Source organism: Malus sylvestris, chromosome 13 (genome assembly GCF_916048215.2).
Source record: "Malus sylvestris chromosome 13, drMalSylv7.2, whole genome shotgun sequence".
NCBI lineage: Eukaryota > Viridiplantae > Streptophyta > Magnoliopsida > Rosales > Rosaceae > Malus > Malus sylvestris.
Window position 1 is genome coordinate 30,647,893 of NC_062272.1, and position 19,902 is coordinate 30,667,794.

General features: G+C 39.2%; 2 protein-coding genes across 6 annotated transcripts; one reads left to right on the top strand and one right to left on the bottom strand.

The window, feature by feature from the left end:
* The first annotated feature begins 496 nt into the window (after positions 1–496).
* LOC126596794 (VAN3-binding protein-like) lies at positions 497–13,793 on the top strand. Of its 5 annotated transcripts, none has more exons than XM_050263451.1 (15): positions 497–730; positions 936–1,107; positions 1,660–1,754; positions 1,939–2,043; positions 7,683–7,763; positions 8,445–8,562; positions 10,699–10,784; positions 11,329–11,544; positions 11,629–11,691; positions 11,790–11,858; positions 11,967–12,324; positions 12,725–12,898; positions 13,181–13,230; positions 13,319–13,367; positions 13,454–13,793. In XM_050263451.1, the coding sequence occupies exons 7-15, from the start codon at positions 10,713–10,715 to the stop codon at positions 13,669–13,671; spliced, it is 1,269 nt and encodes a 422-aa protein (XP_050119408.1). In that variant the 5' UTR covers positions 497–730; positions 936–1,107; positions 1,660–1,754; positions 1,939–2,043; positions 7,683–7,763; positions 8,445–8,562; positions 10,699–10,712; the 3' UTR covers positions 13,672–13,793. The 5 variants fall into 5 exon arrangements, with proteins under 5 accessions (XP_050119408.1, XP_050119409.1, XP_050119410.1 ...); XM_050263452.1 differs by having other exon boundaries at positions 498–730; positions 952–1,107; XM_050263453.1 differs by lacking the exon at positions 10,699–10,784 and having other exon boundaries at positions 498–730.
* Positions 13,794–14,711: 918 nt separating this feature from the next.
* Positions 14,712–18,848, bottom strand: LOC126596796 (mannosyltransferase APTG1-like). Its single transcript, XM_050263456.1, has 9 exons — positions 18,819–18,848; positions 18,244–18,348; positions 17,794–18,080; positions 16,862–17,109; positions 16,244–16,277; positions 15,949–16,150; positions 15,615–15,766; positions 15,353–15,515; positions 14,712–15,232 (listed from the first exon to the last, which is right to left on the bottom strand). The coding sequence occupies exons 1-9, from the start codon at positions 18,846–18,848 to the stop codon at positions 15,149–15,151; spliced, it is 1,305 nt and encodes a 434-aa protein (XP_050119413.1). The 3' UTR covers positions 14,712–15,148.
* Between the last annotated feature and the right edge of the window lie 1,054 nt (positions 18,849–19,902).

The following is a 19,902-nucleotide window of genomic DNA, read 5'->3' on the forward strand; positions in this document are numbered from 1 at the left end:
TTAGTAGTGTATGTATTGTTTTTTTATTAGGCTCTTATTTTCGAGTGTAGATGTAGTACTTAAACGACAAATGTGTTTTAATGTTTTGAAGTAATATTTATGTGGCAATGTGTGGTATGTGCAAATTTAAGAAAAAAAATATATTTTTCTTAACGGGTCATAACGGGTCGGGTCACTTTACCCGTTGGGTAAAGTGACACGACCTGTTAAGGACCCGTTAAGATAACAGGTGTGACACGACACGACCCATTAAGATAACAGGTGTTACACGAAAACGACACGAACACGACTGACACGACCCGTTTGCCAGGCCTACAAGAAACCCATGAGATTTGGGATGGGTTTGAAGGGTAATTATTAGAACTTAGAAGGGTAATTTTGTCAGCAAGGTTTAGGACGGCTTACCTCTTGATTTTACCTTATTTACAAGAAACCATCAGATTTGGGCTATATTGGAAGGGTAATTATTAGAACTTAGAAGAGGGTAATTTTGTCCGTAGAGTTCATTGCCTTCGACTTCTTCTTTTTCTCTCTTCATTTCTCCAACCTCTAGCTCCAGCGCCGCTCACCCCCATTCTTCTTCATCTTTTCTAAAAGAAAACCCTAGCCACTCAATTTCTCTCAACCCTAGCCGTCCCTTATCCAATTTATCTCAACCATGGCCTCCATTTTAGCGGCTCCACCCCGATTCCATCCGCCTCCCTCCCGGCGAAGACTTTGGCATTATCAGGTAATCCTAGCTCCGACCCAAACCCTAACATTACAGAAATTTGATAGTGAGATTCGTTCTTTCCCAAACCCTATCGTGTTTCCATAAGTTTGATAACGAATGTTCGTTTTTTGGAATTTATAAATTTTGTGTTTTTGCTCTGTAGAAGCATATTTGAGTTTTTTTTTTAAAATTAATTGAAAGGTTGGTTTTTATGGTTGCGTAGCTCATGTTCATTGTAGTCTAGATCCCAACAACCCAAGGATGATATTTCCATGCTAGGGCTCTAGGATCGTCAACCCATGGATGATATTTCGCTCAAACTCACAGATCCATGTTCGATCCTCCAGTTTCAGAGCAAAACATTGATCCAGTTCCGAGATCCACAAGAAGCAAAGGTAAAGACTCAGTTTGTGCCTAAAAAAATATACTCTCTTCTCTGTTGTGTGCTTGAATGCCTCGGATCTGTGACTCTGGATTGCTGAAAATTAAGTTCTTTGCACCCCAACTATGAATTTTAGCATATTTTTTTCTTTCGGATTAATGCAATCACAATATTATTTTGTTGATTTATTTACCATTTGTTGTTGAATTTATTTATGTAGGAAAGGTACTAATTACCGATGTGTAAAGGATAAGATTTTATTGTACTACCTACACTCAGCAGCTCAATCTTTCCCCTCCTACTCCAGTTATCTTATGTTTTCTGTTTTGCATTTCACATTTCTTGGAATGGATAATAGATAACTACATATTCAAAGTTGGGGATAATTAGGTTTTTATTTATTTGCTTTTTGTCACGGTTACTCATAATTTTGCTTTAGTTTGGTTTTTGATTGGATAATATTTTGATTTGCTTTAAGAGTTATGATCTTCCACTATAATTGTAATTTGACATTGCTACTATTTTTAAATGAACTAATATTCACACATTTGAAACTGATATGCAGACCATCATGAGGATCACCACACCCATGATCATGTTCATGATCCTAGTGTTTCTTCTGTCATCATAGTTTGCGAAGGGAACTTAGATCTTGAAAAGGTAGGATCTCTGTTTTGTCTTATTTCGCAATATATTTGATAATTTATTATGTGTCTTCCATGTGGACCTGTTGCCTTTGAATGAGACAAGTACACATTTGAGGGCCAGTTGCATCCAGAGTCTTTGTAGGCATGTAAGAAAGAAAACCTGACAAAGACTACTGATTTCGTTTTTATTTTTTCAGGTTATCATATGGCTTGATACACTGTTGTTTGAACGAAGTGAGGACATATATCTTATGAAAGGTCTTCTATCAGTTCAAGGAATGAAAGAGAGATTTGTCTTTCAGGTGAGACACTTGCTGCTAATGGACATTGACATCTTTTTTATGTTAACGGATTTTTGGATCGTCTCTCCCATTGAGCATAGATTGAGGCAAGAGACACAGGTTTCGGACAACCAATTCGGGTTCATGCCAGGGCGCTCAACCATGGAGGCAATCTATCTCTTACGAAGATTGATGGAAAGATATAGAGATGGGAAAAAGGATTTACACATGGTCTTTATAGATTTGGAAAAAGCGTATGATAGGGTCCCAAGAGACATTCTTTGGAGGATTTTAGAGAAGAAAGGAGTACGAGTAGCATATATCCAAGCTATACAGGATATGTATGAAGGAGCAAAGATTGCCGTAAGAACTCATGAAGGACAAACCGAAAGCTTTCCCATAACTGTAGGATTACATCAAGGTTCATCCTTAAGTCCTTACCTTTTTGCGTTGGTAATGGATAAGTTAACAAGACATATTCAACATGATATTCCTTGGTGTATGCTTTTCGCAGACGATATAGTGTTGATAGATGAAACTCAGGAAGGGCTAAATGCAAAGCTTAACCTTTGGAGAGAAGTGTTGGAATCTAAAGGTCTTCGCCTAAGCCGATCAAAGACAGAATATATGGAGTGCAAGTTCAGTGCAAATGGAGGCCAAAACGAGTTAGGGGTGAGGATCGGAGATCAAGAAATAACAAAGAGCGACCGTTTTCGTTACCTAGGATCTATCTTGCAAAAGAACGGAGAATTAGATGGAGATCTCAACCATAGAATACAAGCTGGATGGATGAAGTGGAAGAGTGCATCAGGCGTGTTGTGTGACCGCCGTATGCCACTAAAGCTCAAGGGAAAATTCTATAGGACGGCAATAAGGCCGACGATGCTGTATGGCACAGAATATTGGGCGGTGAAGCATCAACACGTACACAAAATGGGTGTAGCGGAGATGAGGATGCTTCGTTGGATGTGTGGGCACACGAGAAAGGATAAGATTAGGAATGAGGATATCCGGGGTAAAGTAGGAGTAGCCGAAATTGAAGGAAAGATGAGAGAAAATCGGTTACGGTGGTTTGGACATGTGCAAAGAAGGCCTACTGACGCTCCGATTAGAAGATGCGACTATGGGACAGAGGTTCAGGGCCGAAAGGGTAGAGGAAGACCTAGGAAAACTTTGGAAGAGACCCTAAGAAAAGACTTAGAGTACTTGGATCTAACGGAGGACATGACACAGGACAGAACACAATGGCGTTCTAAGATTCATATAGCCGATCCCACTTAGTGACTTGGATTTTCCAAGTCTCCAACCGAGAAGTTTTCCTCACTCGGGAAATTAAGGGAACACTACCTCAACCTACATGCTCCACTCACAAAGCTTCAAAATACAAGCTTCAATAAAAGAAAATTCAAAGAACTTAGCGAAGAAGGCTTTGGTGTATTTAACACAATACGTTGAAATGAAGGAAAGCTTATTTATTGATATCCCCGATAAGTTACAAATATGTACATATACTTGAGTCAAAATAAACAAACAAGAGGGAGCCTTCACAAAGGTTGCTTAGGAGAAGTCTCAGCAGTCGGTAGAGCCCCAGAAAGAGAAGGCACCGGAGGGGGATCATTCGGAGCCTCAGTACTGGACAGAACCCTAGAAGGAGGAGGCATCAGAGGTTGATCATTTGGAGCTTCATTAAGCGGTACAGCCCCAGAAGACGAAGGCAATAAATGCCTTTGGAACAAACCCACAAATCTCTGATGATCAAGTAAAACCTGACCATCAGATTCCTTCATCTGGTCAAGCTTCCTCTTCATGTTTGTAGCATAGTCATGTGCGAGCCGGTGCAACTGTTTATTCTCATGCTTGAGCCCTCTAATCTCCTGTTTGAGACTCATCACTTCAGCCGCCAATGATTCAACTTGGCGGGTTCGAGCAAATAGGCGTTGGGCCATATTAGACACAGAACCTGCACACTGAACACTGAGAGCCAGAGAATCATTAACAGCCAACTCATCAGACCGTTTGGAAAGTAGTCTGTTATCTTTGGGAGTGAGAAGGTTCCTGGCCACTACCGCAGCGGTCATATCATTCTTCATCACGGAATCCCCAACGGTAAGAGGACCAGTAGGGGAGACGAAGGATGGGCGCCATATGTTGTCTGGAGAAGGCGAGGCTGCCTCTTCAACAAGGTTCAAGTCAAAACGACGGTCGGAGGGGCCAGACATTTTCAAAGGTCTTGAAGAGAGAAGAGGTCGGACAAATCAAGATCTTAGAAGTGCAAGAATGGAGCTTCTACTGGTGGATATTCAAGTGTGCTTTGGAACTTAATGTCAGCCCCTATAAAAATCTGCACTCGACGAAGCTTCAGAAATCGAAGAGGCGCCTGCTCAGAAATCGAATAGGCGTTTGCTTTCTCAAAAGCTGGGCTGCTCAGAGACCACGAGGGTCGATCTCAGAAATCGAAGAGGCGTTTGCTCTCTCAAAAGCTGGGCTGCTCAAAGACCACGAAGGCCGATCTCAGAAATCGAAGAGGCTTGCTTTCTCAAAAGCTGGGCTGCTCAGAGACCACGAGGGACAATCTCAAAAATCGAAGAGGCACCTACTTTTCCAGCCTTGTCAGCACCTGTCACACGTACACTCAGCTTTGCGGAAATTATGGGCATTCTGTCGAAGATTTCTGGCGAAGTAGAAAGCACATGAATCGTACTGTTCAATCACCCACTTCCCACACGCAACAGTAGCTCATGGGTACCACAGATAACTTTGCCAAAGTTCTCTGACAAAGTTGAGACACGTGAAGCTTGCAGCTCCCACTACATCGCTCTGACCAAGAAGGGTAAAAGAATAGCAAAGAAACAACACTAACAAAGTTTAGACACATAAATTTTGAAGGTCTAGCTACCATATTATTACCCACAAGGGTAAAGGAACAGTACCACTGCTGGATAATTGGAAAGTCCCGGTGTGTCAACCTCTAGCAAACATGCCCAACCTTTACTCACATTCGAGAAAACACTCCCAACAAGATTGCTTGCTCCAAAATCGAAGAGGCACCGCCCTCCGAATCTCAAGAGCCAGACTCCCAACATGATTACTTTCTAAAAAATCGAAGAGAGGGTAAAGGAACAGTACCACTGCTGGATAATTGGAAAGTCCCTGTGTGTCAACCTCTGTGCTTCGTGGCAAGGTAGACTAGCAAACATGCCCAACCTTTACTCACATTCGAGAAAACACTCCCAACAAGATTGCTTGCTCCAAAATCGAAGAGGCACCGCCCTCCGAATCTCGAGAGCCAGACTCCTAACATGATTACTTTCTCAAAAATCGAAGAGACACCGCTCTCCGAATCTCGAGAGCCAGACCCCCAGCAAGATTGCTTTCTCAAAAATCGAAGAGGCATCGTTCTCCGAATCTCGAAAGCTAGATCCCCGACAGGATTGCTTGTTCAAAAACCGAAGAAGCACCACTTTCCCAACTTCAAGAGCTGGATCTCCTTGGATAAAGCTTGTCTGTAATCTTCACACGCAACATCAGCTTTCGAGATACTACAGAGCACTTTTTCAAAGTGCTCTGACAGAGTTAAAACATGTGAAGCTGGCAGCTCCCACTACCGTGCTATGACCAAGCAGGGTAAAGGAATAGCATTATTACTTGATGTTAGGGAGACTCCTATATATGTCGACCTCCATCCCCAATGGACAGGCAGACCTGCAAAAATGCTCAACCCTTCCTCTTATCTGAGAGGGCACTCCCAACGAAGCCTTTCGAAATATTCAGCTTTCTTTCCCCCCGATAACACCTCTGTAAACAAGCTATACTAGAGCAAGAATATCTCATATCATCAGGGTTAAAAGCAAGAGTATCCCATATCATGCTTTTTCCCTGTCTTTTCCTTTGGCCTTGTTCTTACCTGCAAGACAAGGAGAATAAGAGCAATCAGTCAGCACTTGGAATCAAGCTTCCAGCCAGGAACTGACTGCCTGGAACCCCTTACTTGATTACTTACCTGGCATTGCTCTCGAGTACTCATCTTCAACATCTTATGCTTCCAGGGAAGATACCGCATCTGCCTGAGGAACAGATAGGGCAAGTGAGAAGGATACAAGGAAGCATGTGGAGACAAGCGTAACAGCACACGTGCCGATACATCCACTACTCTGTCAAAAGAAAAAGTATCCCATATCAGCAGGGTCGAACGTACTCTAGATTTGATGGACTTGTTTTGACCCTCAAATTCTTCAGTCGGCCTTATACTCTGGAGGAAACCAGAAAACCCTCCAGCCCAGTTCAAGAATAAGCCTGTGGAAAGTTACTTCTTCAAAAGCAAAAGTATCCCATATCATCTCTTCTTATTTTTCTTCTCTTTATCCTTCATGCTGCCTGCAAGATAGGGAGAATGTGAACAATCAGCCAGAGCTCTGATTGCTTACCTTGTCTGTCACCTCTTTCAGCAGATCCCCTAGCTCGGCGACTTGGGGGACTCCTACTACATGGTTTGTATCGCGCTTGACCAAGCCTGAAACTACAAGTAAGTTTCAAGTGAAATTGATACATTACCTTATGCATCTCCACCAGTTACAGATACCACCCCTGGATGGAGGAAGAGTACTTCCAGAGAAGATGCCACATCTACCTATGAGACAGATAAGGCAAGTCAAGACGATACCACACTCCGGTACTTAGAAGTTTCGTGGTTACGAGATCATTCTCCCACAATATTTCCTAATGTCATTTGTACTAAATCATTCACTTGTACTCACTAAAGGAGAGCTTGAACCTATGTACTTGTGTAAACCCTTCACAATTAATGAGAACTCATCTATTCCGTGGACGTAGCCAATCTGGGTGAACCACGTACATCTTGTGTTTGCTTTCCTATCTCTATCCATTTATATACTTATCCACACTAATGACCGGAGCAATCTAGCGAAGATCACAAAAAGTGACCGTTTTCGCTACCTAGGATCTATCTTGCAAGAGAACGGAGACTTAGATGGAGATCTCAACCATAGAATACAAGCTGGATGGATGAAGTGTAAGAGTGCATCCGGTGTGTTTGTGTGACCGTCGTAAGCCACTGAAGCTCAAGGGAAAATTTTATAGGACGGCAATAAGGCCGCGATGTTGTATGGCACAGAATGTTAGGCGGTGAAGCATCAACACGTACACAAAATGGGTGTAGCGGAGATGAGGATGCTTCGTGGGAGGTATGGGCACACGAGAAAGGATAAGATTGAGAATGAGGATATCCGAGGTAAAGTAAGAGTAGCCAAAATTGAAGGAAATATGAGAGAAAATCGGTTCCGGTGGTTTGGAAATGTGCAAAGAAGGCCTACTGACGCTCCGGTTCGAAAATGTGACTACGGGACAGAGGTTCAGGGCCGAAGGGGTAGAGGAAGACCTAGGAAAACTTTGGAATAGACCCTAGGAAAAGACTTGAGTACTTGGATCTAACGGAGGACATGACACAAAACCGAGCGCAATGGCGTTCTAGGATTCATATAGCCGACCCCACTTAGTGGGAAAAGGCTTTGTTGTTGTTGTTGTTGTTGTTGTTGTCTTTACTTTCTGATAAAGAGGTTCGATTTTAGCATATTTGTTTCTACGGATTAATGCAAATCACAATGTTATTTTGTTGATTTTTTTACATACGTTTGTGGATCAAGGATTTTGGTGCTCTAAAAATGCCCACCCTGATATTTTTACACCAAGTGTATATGGCAACCCAGGCATTCCAACTTGCTCAGGTACTTCAATCTTTTCATTTTTTGGTAATTTTTGCCCCTGTTTGGTTGCTGAGAAGGAGAGGGAAAATAAGAGAAATCATCAAAGTTGATATATATCATTTGTTTTTAGTCACATTGATTTTTATTGTGAGAAATTATATGATTATTTTTTTATAATTACCTGTGGAATGTAATAGTATTAGCTAAAGCTCTCTCACTACTCAGTTGTATCTATAGTAAAAAATTGATGAGTAGATGGACTACAAACCTCAAATTCCTTCCGTCTGTATATTTGCAGTTGCTTTTCCTTATAAATCTTCTCTTGCAAAGAAATTCAAAGGCCTCTAATTGTATTCATGGACTATAACTGTAATTATACAATGTACATTATTATTTAAATATAAAAACCTATAATTTATATATAAAGTCAATTTAAACTCATTAAAATATACGATCTTTAAATACAAAAGTAAATTTGAAAGAAGTTTAAGTAATATATGAATGCTATATGTTTTATTATGTTCAAAATTGAAATTGGAATCATGCTATTCTTTGATATGAATTCAGTATGGTGTTCTCCTTCAAAAAATTGAAATTAGATCTCTCCATCCCCTTAATTTCATTTTCTATTAGCAAGGAACCGGGATACCAATGTACTAATGTGTATTGTTTCAATTTCTATGTTTCCTAATCTTTTCCCAGGGAAATACTTCATTTAAGGAAAAGCCTGAAATAATGTTGTCAAGTGCTATACTGAAGCTATCAGTTTGAACATGATGTGTGCAACTTAGATTGCAACCATACAACTGCTTACTTGGAGGTAATAGTCATTCTATTGCATGCATATCTTTAGAATCTTTATTTTTATTTTTATTTTTTATTTTTTTTATTTTTTTATAACTATTGATGAAAGCACTGCAGACCAAATCATGTTATATATGCTTATTGTAAACAGTTCTGTCTGTAAATTTGAAACCCAAATTAACATAATTTTTTCCCCTGTTTGACCATGCATTTATGAATGTTGGATTAAAATGTGTTTATTTTTGGGAAGAAATGAGACGGTTGGTTTGAGTTTTAGAATCCTTTTTTTTCTGCCTTTTATGGCAATGAAAAAAAGGGGGAAAACGTTGGTCTTAATTGTAATTTCCAATTCTTTACGCTGTTAGTAGTTAAAATTAAGGGAATGGATAATTTTTGGTGTATTTCAAGCTTCTAATTCACAAACTGGGTGAAGGTCACAATAAGTATTAGTTACTATGAGAGTGTTGGACTATCGTCATTCTGGAACCAGGTTTAAGAGGACCTTGACAATGACATTGAAACGGGTATATAACCCTCTTCTTTTCGTCTTTTAGTCTTTCGGTTACTCGAGCATATGCTGTCATTTAAAATTAGTGGTCTGGTTGATGTACCTGCAATATCAGTAGTTCCTATCTTTTTAATGGAGTGATTCCCTTTCTTGCACGTGTAAAATCTTGATGTCTGCAAATGCACACATCACATAACTGTTAACACAAGTCTTGCTTCTTTCATTTGATTTTGCAAGGGTAGGCTTTTAATCTTTCCTCTATCATTTTGTAGTTCATCCTATTGTTGTAATTTAGAGCTATTTTAGTGCTTTTATGTTTGTCGTTCCATGCTGCGAAATTGGAAAGCTCTGGAAACAATATAGTTTTTGAGCTAATGTGAAGATTTTGGGTTGAATACTTTGATTCCGTTTTTCTATTTGCACTTAGAAAAGCAGAGGAATGTTGTTAAGTATTGTGCTGTGAAGCTTCTATTTGATGTCGACTTAATAGAGTAGCAATGTAAATTAAACTACTTATTTTATGGATCAATTCATCCATCTCTTGCTTTTTCTTTCATTTGGAGATAATTGTGTAAATGTGTGATTTTGGGAGTGTTACTCATGTAAAACATGTGTTCTCAAAATTGTTGCATTTAAGAATGCAATTATATTGCTGTAGCATTTTCAGTTAATTTTTCTATGAATATTATTCATGATTTGAAAACCCGCAGCGAAACGCGGAAATTCCTGCTAGTTAAAACTAAAGGCGCGTGATTGACGATTTCTATATACAAGAATTAAACTCAGCCTAAGCATCCAAATCTAATGCTAAAATTTTCCATTCCTTTTTAAATTTTTCTTGATATCTATTACCTTGCCTTCTATATATATCAAACTGGTTTTTTTTTTTTTTTTTTTTTTTTTTTGTCAGAAATATCAAACTGGTATTTGGTATCCTCATATTAAACTAAACCAAGGAAATGATCTTGATAAAAAAAAATTAAAAATTAAAAATTAAAAATAAAAAAATTAAAAAAAAAAATTAAAATAAAAATAAACACTAAGGAAATGAATTTTTGACACCATTTTCTCCTTCTCCGTATCCTTGGTAATTTTTATTCCTTAATTTTACTTTCATTTATTTAATCTAGAAGCAATTTTGTATAACAACGTAGAAATCACTTCCTTTCAACTAATCAAGAAGCAGTGCATTGTCTCTGGACTCACATTGGAATCGAATTATAATCCCCCATTAAAAACAGATGTAATAATTAAGCATCTAAGCCTAATGAGTATTTGGTTGTCACATGAGCCTAATGAGCACAGCTTTAACCAAATCTTCAAAAGTCCATGAGTACCCGTCGACAAAAATCGATTAAGGTGACCCCATAATCATTTCTCAAACCTAAACCACATCCATTAAAGTCACTCAGCTAACTTTGATAACCCTTTTTAGTTTTTAACTTAAAAAAGCTAATCTTTGTTAAGTTCATTGCCCATTAGTTAATCAAGCACATCCTTATTCTAATGAAATAATGATTAATGGTTACTTGCTTTTTATCAAATGTTCACATCAATCATGTCAAAGCTGACCCAAGCCACCAAGTGCATGCTTGGAGGGTTGTTGTGCCTCTCTCTTCCTTTTCTAATTCTAGGCTGTTTTAGTTTTAGGGGCTTTGATGTGGTGGTCCTGGCCAGCTCCATCAAGCCTAATTTCCTTCAGCTTAGCTATTCATGGTTTTCTTTTAAAGGTACAAAACGAAAGGCCCTATTGATTCTCTTTATGATTCTACAGTGGTTAGCATGTGTTCTCTCTCATAACATGTTTGGATGCCCTGTCACTTAATACTACAGCCTAATGGTATTTCTTTTCACTTATAAGTAAAATGTCTTAAGTTCGATTATCACAAAAGGTGAATTTGGAGTGCACAAAATGAGTACATTGGCTTAAAAAATACAGAGAGTTAGGCAATCATGTCCGACCCCTGTAATATTATAAATAGAACGCATTGTTTTAGCTAACTTAACTACACCAATTTTTACTTTTATGATAACCTGTGACATCAAGATAGTCCCTTTGTTGGCAACTAGATTTTATTATTATTCATATCTAAACAACCTTTCCAACTGTAATATTTCATCTGTCCAAATTTCTTTTGGTGGAAGCTTTTGGGTGTGCAAAGCGAGTTGAGAGAGGGAACAAGATGTACTCAGTAATTTTTGCATGTCTATTTATATGCTTATTTGACACCGAGTAGTTCCAATCTCATATTCTGTTAAACTCCATCTCCAAAGTACCCTTTTAGGTCCCATTTGCTGCTGAGTTGCATGGATTCACATTTCACTACTCCAACTCCTTCGGAGTCGCATCCTGAGACAATGGATTTTCTTTCCCTTGCATGGTGCAACTTTGCAGTGCAAGCTTTTCAACCAGACCAACAAGATCGATCCGTGGTTCTACTCGACGATCCAATTGTGAAGTTTGAGAGCCACAACAAGAGTCCTTACGCTGTAGGTCGAATTCGTTGCACTTTTAGTTTTTGATTTTGTCAGACCATAAGAAAGTTTACAAGATTGATTTTATAACTCTCTCAGAAGCTACACAAGATGGATGATGCAGATCTCAAGCCTCCACCTTGGAAATACAATGACGTGAAGGTGAAACATATATACGATGCATATAAAATACATCTCAGCTAATTGAATATCTTAAAACCAATTTTGTTGATAACATACTGTAGTTTTGTTTTCTTTAGTCGTTTATATGGACGCAACAAGCCATGCATCCAGAATTGAACTACAACGGCTTTTTACGGAAGAAATGGGTACGTAGAATTGGCTCCTATGTTGTAATATACTGCATTTTTCTATACGTTTATAGAAATTGGAGGTATCACTCTATTACTTTGCTCATACATTCTTCTGTTATGCAGATGTCATGGAAGATGGTGCCATTTAAGAATATGTCGATCAAGAAATGGCTTAAAGACATTAAGCGAAGGCGGAAAGAGGAGCACAGGCTGCAAAGAGCTGAAGTCCATGCAGCAATATCGATGGCGGGTGTAGCAGCTGCGCTTGCTGCTATTGCAGCTGAAAAATCAGAAAATGATGAGTCAAGCACTGCCAAGGAAGCTGCAGTCGCTTCTGCAGCCGCTCTAGTGGCGGCCCAGTGTGCAAAAGTTGCAGAAGCAATGGGGGCAAGGAAGGAGCAACTCAGCAGTGTAATAGGTTCAGCCATGAATAGCACAAGTGCAAGTGACATCTTAACTCTATCAGCGGCAGCTACAACATGTAAATATCCTATATCCCTTATCTTTGTTCCCTAACTTGGTTTAATACATAAATGAGCTATATGTGGTGGCTTGTGTAATCTGGGCATTGCTACGGTTAATGCGTACGTGTGAATCCTGAAGAGCGGTGTATTGTGGGCCCCACATACATCAAATGTCAGAAATATACGACTGGTAGTACTACATATGAACGGTTAAGGATGGACACAAAAAGTACATCTCAACCATTCATACCTAATCCAACAATGAAGGAATTAAATATTCAAACCAATACGAATAATAAGGGATTTTCTATGATGCTCTGAGTCTATGATACTCCAGATTTTTAACGATTACAGTATTTTCCTCTAACTGTTTTTCTGGGTCTTTATTTCTCCATTGGTGGTGTATGAAACATATAGCATTGAAGGGAGCAGCGACATTGAAAGAAAGAACAGGATGCTGCAACAAAAGACTAAATGGAACTGCACCTGTGATGCCTACCGAGGATAACCCTGAGGAGGTTGATTTCGACTTTGAGAAGTATAGATCAATGCTTGCAACAGGTGCCCAGCTCACCACTGAAACACCAGACGGTTTGTACTTCTACTTTAGATCTTCATTAATTTAACTATTTCTTTGAAGAAACTGACCAAAACGACGAGTTTCTAAAACCCAATTGCTGAAACGATTTAGTTCTCGACGTAATCAAACATTGATGACATGTCGATCAAATACTGAAAGTGATCTTTTCAGCAATTGAAATTTGTAATTTTACAGCAATCCTGATTCTCCGACTCTCGGTTTCGAATTCCTGATTTTCTATGTTGTTTTACTCATCTGGGCGCTAATTGAAATTGCAAATTATGTGCTTTTAGGGAAGTACACGGTTAGATGGGTGTCTGTCATCATCAACAATGAAGCCAAGGTCTGCATGTTAAACATGTTTTCTGCCATTTTTGTCAACTAAAGCATTAATTAGAGCTTAACCTTCAATTCTTAATTCAACTACACAGGTTCTTGTTCAAATGAGGAAGCTCGGTCTGTTGAAAAGCAAGAAGGAATGTACGTCGAGTAAATGAAAAATTCCATAAACAAGCTCAACTTTATCGCTACAATCTAATCAGTGGAGCTGTTTTGTGTTGTCTTAGGTATCATACTGGACATGCATGCGGAGCTGTATAAAGATTCAGAAGCCGGTGAGAATGGTACAGGTTATCTCATCGTGTTAACGACGAGTAAGGGGACAATCAAGCTGGACATGGAAGCCGACTATCAGCGGTACAAGACATGGGCGACGACCATTAACCATATGCTCTTGGTCTCTACTTCGTTTACGAAATATCATCTTCAATACTACAAGAACTAGTGTTCGATGATCAATTACAAATATCATCCATCAGAAAGATCATTGTGTTGCTGCACCTATGTGCATATTTGCCCTGTACTTTTGTAACTATAAATCAATTCACCATTCCTGCTTTAACACAATCATTTCTGCTGAAGAACCTAATGGATAATCTCAAAGCATAACTACAATGTGACAACAAATAAAGAGATGGAAAGGATGAGCAGCAATTATGTTAATTCTCATTAATCATTAACCAAAACAGAGAGGGAAAAAAGCGAGACAAGTAATTAGCATAGGAATACAAAAGCTTATGTACTACAACAACACAACTGTTCGACATTTTTAGACCACATCGCTAATATCAGTCTAACACTTGCAAAAGATATAACCAAATGACTCGAGGATGGAAGCCGAAGACTCTCATCAACTATCAAAGGATACCATTCTGCTACACTTAATCCCTAATGCGATTATTATACTTAAACTCATTATTAGAACTCACTATGATGATTATACTTGAACCTATGTATTGTGTCAACTCTTCACTATTAATGAGAATTGTTCTACCTCGTGGACGTAACCAACTTAGGGTAAACCATGTACATCTTGTGTTTGCTTCCCCATCCTTATCTTTCGACATAGTCACCTACACTTAATGACCGGAGCTATGCGAAGGTCACAAACTTAACACTTTACGTTGTTCCAAAGTCTTACTAATTTTGTGCATTAACATCCATCAACCTGCTTTTATAACCATTGGATGTGTGGTCAAAATTCAAAAACCAAGATCTAACAGTTAAAAAACATAAAGCATACAATATTCTGGACCACCAGAGAACTTTTGAAATTACAGGGCATCATTTGGAGTACTGATACTGATGAAAAAGAAGATTGTATGAACGTGTTCTTCTGATTTGGGAATTGTTACAGCTTTTTAAGCTCAAGATGTTGGAATTGTGTCAATGTCTTTTTCTTTTACCATTGTCTTTCTATATCATAATTTCTATCTGCAGTTCTTTTTTTCTCAGTAGAAACTGACAAATATATGTTCAATAATCTGTAAAAGGCCGGACATCCATCTTTATATAATTGCTAGCAAATTCTTAGGGACCTGTGTTCAAACATATTAGGTCCTTTCATCAACTCGATGGCAAAATGAAATGTAGTGTCAAGTAGATATATCAAACAAAAACGCAGAAAAAACAATGGAAACAAAATAATTAATAAAATCCGGGGTTAATGAATGGAAAAAATTGTTACATACTAATTGACGATCTGAAGTTGGAATCTACTGAGGCGAGCAGAGTCTCCAATAACCCCAAGCTCTGGCAATCCACTCCATTCATCAAGACCTAAAGTCAATAACTTCTTCCAGCTGGAGTGATAATAGTTAAAGGTCGTACCCAGGGCACAAGGCTCCCGCTTTACGCAAGGTCTGGGAGAGGTGAATGTCGGCTAGCCTTACCCCCATTTATGGAGAGGCTGCTCCCAATAATCAGTCGCCTGTCAAACCATACACAATAACTGATGCTTGAAGATCGCGGTCCACTTTGAAGTGAGCATGGAAAAACCTATTTATCTGTCATCATAGGCCAGATATAAGTTTCAGTGCTAGCATGGCAAGCAATTTAAGAAGTAACTTTTTTATTTGGCAAAAATGCAACACTGCAGCAGTAAAATTATGAGTTGTAGCATGCACCTCTCTGAAAGAATGTGAGATCAGAAAATCCCTTAACTGTCTTTCTTCCGAATCAAATAATACAATGTGACTAGGAAAAGACCAATTCTTTGCAAGTTCTGACGTAAAACCAACAGGATCCATCATGAATTGGTCTGATTCATCTGGGTTTCCTTTTTCTTCACTGTCAACAAAAATTCCAACAGTCTATAAGTTACAAAACCATTTACATGAGGAGCGGCAACAAAGAAAATAATTCTTTCCAAGTAGTTAAAGATCAAACCTTGGTGAGCAGTCTAGGAATCTCATCGGAAGGTTGCGGTGAACCATAGAGTAGTAAGGTGTAGCGTGGCAAGGCATCAGAAAAAGTACCTTTGTCACTTTTCCGTGAAGCACTTCTTTGGATAGATAGTATGTAACATCCTCAGTTCCTCTCTGTCTAGGCACGTTCAAAAGTGTTATCCAAAAGGAAAGATAGAAGAGGAATAGGGACCGTGAAACAACTTAAATGAAAACATTCGAGATAGTAGTAGAGTCCAGCGCTTAAAGTTGAGTACATGCCAAAGAACAATAAAAGCTACCCAGCCCTTGTGTTTATCAGAAAGCAAAATGAGTACCTGATGAACCAAACTCATATACAGGGCCATTGGAATATTGGTCGAGAGCAAGAAAAAGATGGCCAACTGCATTTTTGCAGGGCATTTGCTATTGATATTCGATGATTCTTTTCCTTTACCATTTGCAGAAACCGATGTTCTTAATGCAGCTAAGGAATGCCCAGAGAACATCAAAGCTATAGGAAGTACGGGCAGAGCAAACCTGTAACTCAAAGTCAAATTAGAAGAGTATTAGTTGTCAACAGAATGAATGATCAAAGAACCAATTTAATTGTATAAATAATAGAAGAGGTACCTGAATTCTTTGTGGCCTAGCACACTATAAAGTCCTAAAACCAAGGTTCTAAAAAACGCTAGGCGCTAGTCGGGCGGCGGGCTAGCGCCTAGCGCCTAGGCGGCTAGGCGCACCTAGGCGGCCTAGGCGGATTTAGGTAAATTTTTTGTATATCTTGTAAATAAGTGCATATTGACACCTAAAAAAAAACTATACTTGTATGGATAATAAAATAATGATAAAATGCAAATTAGGTACACTATTTCCATAAGTATTGGATGAACTTGTAGTAAATTCATCATTTGCAAATTAGATACACCATTTCCATAAGTATACCACCATGAAACCAAAAAAGAAAAAAGCACGCAATTAATAAAAAATAAAAAAACCTCCTAGGACCGCCTAGGACCGCCTAGGACCGCCTAGGGCCGCCTAGGACCGCCTAGCCCGCCTAACCCACCTAGCCGCCTAGCCCGCCTAGACCGCCTAGGCGCCGCCTAGACCGCCTAGGCGCCGCCTAGCCCGCCTAGGCGGCCGCCTAGGCCCAACCCGATTTTTCCTCCCGATTTGCCCAAAATCACCTCGGTTGGTGCCCGCCCAGTGCCTAGGCGCCGCCTAGGCCGTTTTTTAGAACACTGCCTAAAACCCATGCAATAAAGCCAGAAAGCTTCCAATGTTTGGATTGCATGATTCCAGCAACAGAAAATGGTAAGAAAGAGAATATCATGACTGTAAATCCTTGAGTGAAGTACCAGTACCACTTGTGAGTCCCATAATAGTCTCCACCAGCAGAAAGAAAATTGAATCTTAGAAAATTAAGAGGTACAAAGACCCATGAGCCGTACATCAAACAATCCAATAAAAATGTAAGACCAAGCACCAGGACCCTGAAACAATAGGTAAAAAAAAGTAGAGAGAACGATTATAATGTCAATACAATTATGCAAAACTACACATAATTGACATGAATGCATGGACTGGTTCCAAAGGGCTTTAGACAATTCATTAAGATTTTTTGTCACCTTGCAGTGGTGCTGCCGTCTTTCCTAGATGTTGCTTAACTTAAAACACGGGGACTACTAGTCTAAAACGAAAATAAGACATGATTTACCAAATTATTTACATAATCAGGTAAAAACTCATTTCCGAGAATTATATAAGGCCAGACTGGTTTTAAGTGACAGACACTTCGAGGTATCATTACTGTCTTCATCACCTTTATCACGTGCATATCACATTTCATTAATCACCAATAACCCTATAACTGCCTTTCCTTTTATATAAGGACCAATTAGTGCGACAACAAGTTTCTCTTCTTTTGCATCTATCCCAATTGCATCATTGCACACTCATCAACTATAACTCCATGTTACCATTAAAGCCAAACTTCAAAAAACTCACAATTCAAGCTTCATTTAAAATTACTAGTCCACTGCCGAAATAAAAGAGAACAAACAGGACAAATATCATTACCTATGATATAATTCAGAAGCACAAACAATTCACGATAAAGTTCCTAATAATTTTAAGCACTGTGGAAATGTATTCCGAGGGAGATTGGCTATACCTACCCCATAGGAGCCACTTCCAGAAAAATGAATCTCAGTTTATCACATGTCAAAAATAGCTCAAGAAGAACAACATACAGCCATATGATGGCACTCGTTGGTCTGATAGCACAGGCTAATGCGGCAATAATCAAACCCCACTTCCTTGATTCCAAAGGAAGTTTGCTGGAAGAAGGCCTCATACAGGGCCAGTAGTACAGGCTCACAAGGGTAAGAATAGTCTCCAAACTATTTGAAAATGTACGAGTGATACAGTAAAACATAAACCAATTTGTCAATTGTGAAAACAGCTGGAATTGAGTTAAGTACATACTTTACCAGAAAGAGCCAGATGTTTACAATAGTGTTTTCAGTCGGTAATAGTAATTGAAATTGACTATTTAAAATAAACATAGTGTTAGACATGAAATATTATCATTACAGAAGTAAAGAACCCCTCCTACAAAAGGATACAGCCCATTTAGCAACGCAGTCACCAAAGAGGATGACAGAGAGCTTATACAAGTATAAATCACCAAATGCAGCAAAAAAGGACTGAAACAGCCGAGGAGCCTTGACCTACAAAAGATGGAACAAAAATAACCATAAGAACTTCAAAAGACATTACTTTATGCAGCAGAAGTGTGGTGCCATTTGAGGGTGCAGTTAAGCAGAAGGAAATCATGGAAAACCTTACTAGAAGAAATACCAATGCAAATGAAAAATCTTATTTTAGTTTTTTAAATCACTTGATGATAGCATTTCATAATAGCTTCTATGAGCAACAATGAATATTTAAAATCAGAATAAGATTATTTTCTCAAGTGACGCATCTTTCCAGACTTGGTGCAACACCGAGCACAGTGGTGTTCTAGGATTCATACAGCCGACCCCTTGTTGTTGTTGTTTCCAATAGTCATTTCTTAACTAGTACCAAGTATGAACTTTTAGCTCCACAACTCAGCTTAACATACAGTTCATAGGAAACCGTTCTTCCTTACATACAAATATATATAACATAAAACGTCTAATGTTGTAAAAGCCATTACCATGAACCATGGGGTATCAAGACCCACCATGGGGTAAAGATTCTTGATTTAAAAGGGTAAGTAAATTATAAATTCTTGGAGGAGCCTAGAAAGCCAAGTTGTGAGGCTTCTTTTTGTTGTGGACCTAATTTCGACGGAACTGGGTTTTCGGTTTTGCCTGGTTCTGCTGCTGGTGAGACAGCAACACTCTGTCTTTGCCTCATAGTTCCATCCAATTGAAAAAACTTCTGTGGGTAAGGCAAAGCTCGAATTTCTTCAAATTAGAAATGCAAACCAATCAAAGAATTTCAAATCTATAAAATTGAAATTCAGAGCTTGGAAAATGCATTGTTAGGGTAAACAGGGATTTTAATTCAACTACTAAATTATATAACAGCAAAATGAATTTTGCAGGGTTCCTCTAATCAGTCAAATTGATGAAAATTAACAATCAACAGTTAAATCAACAAAAAATACAACTGTGGAGATTGGTTGAGATATTAAACCCTAACCCTTATCGTTATTTCAATTGAGAGGTATTAGGTACTCAAGCCCAAGGGAAGAGCCCAACCCAAAAGACTAGTTCAATAGGTGGGAGGACCTCAAGGACTTAAGAACCCCTACACCCCCATAAGTGTAGTCGATGTGGGATCATAACATTACATCACCCTTCGGAAGCCGACGCCCACGGCGGCCCTTACTCTGGTGGCTTTCACTCTTAACGGTGGTGCACCCTTTGGTCATCCCGTTATGGTAGCCCTTTCCAGGTCGCCCCCTCCGCAGCGTTGGGAACCTAGGCTCTGATACCAATGTTAGGTACTCAAGCCCAAGGGAAGAGCCCAACCCAAAAAACTGGTCCAATAGGTGGGAGGACCCCAAGGACTTAAGAACTCCTACACCCCCATAAGTGTAGTCGATATGGGATCATAACAAGAGGCTTACTGGCGTCTGTCTAACTAAGGTGAGGCCGACGACATCGATCCAGACGAAGAGACAGGTTGGGAGAGGTCAATCATCAACGGCGTTCGCCATGCCTGAAAGACACAAACGGGCTGACGGATTCACGGGGGAAGTATAACGCCGAAGAGTCGGGGGATTTCAAATC